Source organism: Sinocyclocheilus anshuiensis, unplaced genomic scaffold (assembly GCF_001515605.1).
Source record: "Sinocyclocheilus anshuiensis isolate Anshui unplaced genomic scaffold, SAMN03320099.WGS_v1.1 scaffold745, whole genome shotgun sequence".
Classification (NCBI taxonomy): domain Eukaryota; kingdom Metazoa; phylum Chordata; class Actinopteri; order Cypriniformes; family Cyprinidae; genus Sinocyclocheilus; species Sinocyclocheilus anshuiensis.
The window spans coordinates 1,145,143-1,149,203 of NW_015540128.1; the positions used below are offsets into that span (position 1 = coordinate 1,145,143).

General features: G+C 39.9%; 1 protein-coding gene across 1 annotated transcript in view; it reads right to left on the reverse strand.

The window, feature by feature from the left end:
* The window catches only part of LOC107687263 (intraflagellar transport protein 74 homolog), an 8,135-nt gene extending 4,836 nt beyond the window's left edge, over nucleotides 1–3,299 (reverse strand). The window contains exons 1-3 of the mRNA XM_016484518.1: nucleotides 3,264–3,299; nucleotides 3,091–3,150; nucleotides 2,943–3,004 (exon numbers count right to left, since the gene is read on the reverse strand). Coding sequence (XP_016340004.1) covers nucleotides 2,943–3,004; nucleotides 3,091–3,150; nucleotides 3,264–3,266 — 125 coding nt within the window. The 5' untranslated portion in view covers nucleotides 3,267–3,299. The remainder of the gene's footprint in view (nucleotides 1–2,942; nucleotides 3,005–3,090; nucleotides 3,151–3,263) is intronic.
* Between the last annotated feature and the right edge of the window lie 762 nt (nucleotides 3,300–4,061).

The window sequence follows — 4,061 nt, forward strand, 5'->3', positions numbered from 1 at the left end:
AAACCAGTCTCAAATTTGCACAGGACGCAAAACACTGACACATGTAAATATCTAACAGGGACTGTGAGTGGTATACAGGCAATACAGGAAAAGACAAAGACAAAGGTTTTTGGAGGAGTTGAGGAGAAAAACAGAGCTACACTTATCGCTAGAGAGTCTTTTAAATCCAGTAATAGGAATTAGCCCAACATTACTATTACGACAGATCCTGAAAAACACATTCATATTAAAGATGTGGTAATTCAATAAATTGCAACTGTATTGAATAGACAACATACTATAACAACCTCTTCTAAGTCTCTGTTAGAGACATCGAGAATTGCACACATGAGAGCAAGCGCAAAGCATATGACACTGATTCTGCAATTGAGGCGGGCTCTGGTAAAAAAATAAAATAAAAAAAGGAACCTTTCCAGCCAGTCCATGTTTATAAGATGAGAATGAAACAAGCATCTGTCCTTAATGCAACTGAACAATAATGCATCACAGCAAGAAAACAGGCCTCACTCCTCTAGAGAACACTGGGTGACTTTGTGTCTCATGCCAGCCAGAGAAGACCATGAGTATCTTTGTGGCTGATGGCAGATAACATAAAACAGCAACAAACACAAGCAGAGAGACACGGGACAGCAGCATGCTGATAGGAGAGGGACTCATCTGCACAAAGATCCTCTTTGTGTGACACTCATTAAGAGTGTTTTTACTTTCTCAAGAACCTTCTCTGCTCTTTATGACTACAGCTCACAACAGACAGGACAATTTAGCAAGAGCTCGCTTTCCTCTTATGGGCAGGACGCTTTTTGTTTGGTTGATGCAGTGCTGTTATCACAGGTAACACAGATCATGGCCGGGAGACAGATGCATGTGGTGTGGGTCGCAGCGGTTCTGATGAGCACCGGTGTAATCGCACAGCAGGTGAGTGTCTTTCACACTCAGTTATGCCAACATGTTCTGTATCAAAGTGATATTCATGTCTATGTTACTGTCTAACAATTAGTCACAGCCAAATCATAGACTGGAGAATTACAAGTTGATGTAAAACACAGTAAAAAAAAAGAAAAAAGGGAGGATCCGCAGTCTCCTGTTCTCATGGCTCGTCAAGCATTACACTCCGATGTCAAACAAACATTCACCATTTGTGTTCAGGTGGACATGGGCAACTCATCTCTGACAGAGATTCCAGAAGATACACCTACAAACATCACCAGATGGATCCTAAGCAACAACTCACTTGTGATGTCCGCCTCGGATATAAACACCTTACAGAAATATCGCAGGATTACTGTGCTAGACCTTTCTTATAACCTCATACAGATGCTGCCTCCTCGAGCCTTTGACAAACTCACTAACCTAGAGATTCTTAAACTGAGGGGAAATAGCTTGCAGACCCTTGACATAAACATCTTTAAAGGACTAACAAAACTTAGGAGTTTGGACCTGAAGGACAACCCATGGAACTGCTCCTGCTCGCTCACAAGCCTCATCAAAGAGCTGAATGACTCCGGCGTATTAATAGGTGAGAACGAGTGCTTAAGTTGTTTTTTATTTTCAGATACTGTGTATAAGCCTTTGCCAATTTAATGTTTGTTTTGTTTGACTTATTAATCTGCAAAATCTCATGTTGGTCTTGCAGGGAAAGAAGTCACTTGTTACACCCCCCAGAAAACAGCTGTGCTTGATGGAAACCCTTCCTGCTCAATTCAAGCCTCAACCGTCAAAACATCTGTGGAGAAATCTACAGCTACCACAATGAAAACCAGATCAACGCCAGCACCAGCGCCCACCACAGAGCCAAACAACAGCAGCCACGTCAACGGCTCCAGCAAAGGTAAACACACAAGCAGTAACACGCCTGAACGTCTCTAAAACACTGTGACTTGCACTGAGCTCAAACAGTGCAGCACCCATAACACAATCAGACGAAGTTACAGCACTCTGCTGTGGATCCTCTTAGTGGACACAGGATAAATAACTGCGAACATTTTTCTCAAATACTGTTGAATACACAGCTGATGTCAGTGGACTCTACAGAGCATGTGTTTCTCCTCAGGGTTGATGGCGAGGGATGGTGAGACACACACAGGAAGCCACAGCTGGAAGTTCCTGCTCGGTGTCGTGGCTCTAACCCTCAGCACTTCCATGCTCATTGTATGCGCTGTCAAATCTCCCTCATGGTACAAGCTTCTGTTTAATTACCGGCACCAGAGGCTCCGTGAGGATGTGGAGCACAACGTCTTCAATACCGGACGCTTTTCCAACTTCAGTCTAGACACAGAGCAGACGGACACGAGCGCTCAGGAGTTGGACACTGGACTGAGCTTGCAGCCCTTTGAGGATGATGATGGCTTTATAGAGGATGGCTACATTGAGCCGGGAAACTACAGAGAACACGCGGATGCTGACGAGTCTTGAGCAAGATCTGCGGCAGGAGAAGGACAGGGGCTGCAAACGGGTGGAAAAATGAAGCTACGAGCTCTTGCATTAAACTGTGAGGATCTGTTTATTCCAGTGCAGTAGTGCAATATGAAAAAACCTTTAAAATATGAAACCCAAAGATCACTGAACTGGAATTGCAAATGCATGTATCTCAGCAGGTAATTGTGTGTAAAAATTGTCTGTCACAGCACTTTATCATAAAGTAATTCTAATTTTTACTCAAAGATCTTTCTTTTTAAAAGCTTTTCAGTGATGTATGCAATGTTGTATCCCTAATATCCAACAAAATATCCAGGATGTAAATTGATTGCATGTAGTTTTTTCTGTAGAATATGTAGAATCATATGTAGAATATGTAGAATAATTTAAAAAGAAGCTCTGGCATGATAGAGCTGAAAAGCAGTCGTACTCGTGAGGAGATCGAGAAACATTTCACAGGTCAGCTGCTGCCCTCTTGTGCACAAACTCTGCCAAACCTTTACTTGTGAAGAAACAAAATGACTTACTCTCGTCTCTCTGTGAATATCATGTCCATACTATGAGCTTCTCTGTCGTTCTGTGCTTTCAGCTAAAGAGATGAACATAAAATAAAATTAGCAGGAACATGAGAAGAGCAAAGAGGAAGATGTTGCTGTTTAAATAATGTCATCTCACCATGATTATGTCATTCACCACTTCATCCATCTCAGTGTTTGTGTTCAGCTTGTCAACCAGCTGGTAATTAAAAGATTATTTAAATAATGACATTATGCATCCCAAAATCTAATTCCAAATCTTTTACTGATTCAAAATAAAGAGACTTGTAATACTGATTTAAATTAGTGTACCATGTTGTAATCTGCCAGTTGCCCTTGAAGATCTTTGACTTCCGCTCTGTTCACAGAAAAAGTTTGAAAACATTACATTAATTACTGCATCCTGATGCCATCAATGCTAAACCACTGAACAGTTAAGGGGTCTTATTAGAGGAAATTCCATAAAATACAATGAAAATATACAGTTATACTATACAGTTTGAGATCACAGTGGTGTTAAAGACATTAGGCAACATTTGCAATATTACAGAAGATTTCTATTTCAAATAAACAACGTTCTTCAAAATTTCTGTCCTAAAAAAAGAAAACTCTATCATGGTTTCCAAACATTTTCAGTGGTGATTCTGATCAAAATAAGAAATGTTACTTGTAAAATATATTAAAATAGATAAGTTATTTTAAATTATTTTAAACCCACATTATAGTAAGTGGCCTTAACTGCTATGTACTTACATCAAACAATAAGTACAATGCACTTATTGTGTTCATATAATATTGCAAAACACTTTTGCTGCTATTGAGGTGGATACGGGTAAGGTTAGGGACAGGTTTGGTGTTATGGGTAGGTTTAAGGGTGGGTTAAAGTGTAAGGGATGGGTCAGTTAGGGTTAGGGTTAGGTAATAAGGGTATTTACGAAATTTAAAAAAAAAAAATTTTTTATTCAACTTTATTGTCATTGCACATGTAAGGTACAAGGCAACGAAATGCAGTTAGCATCTAACCAGAAGTGCAATAAGCAGTAAGTACAGGATATACAGTGTCTACAATATGTTACAAATGTACAATAAATATACAGACAAGGCAGTACT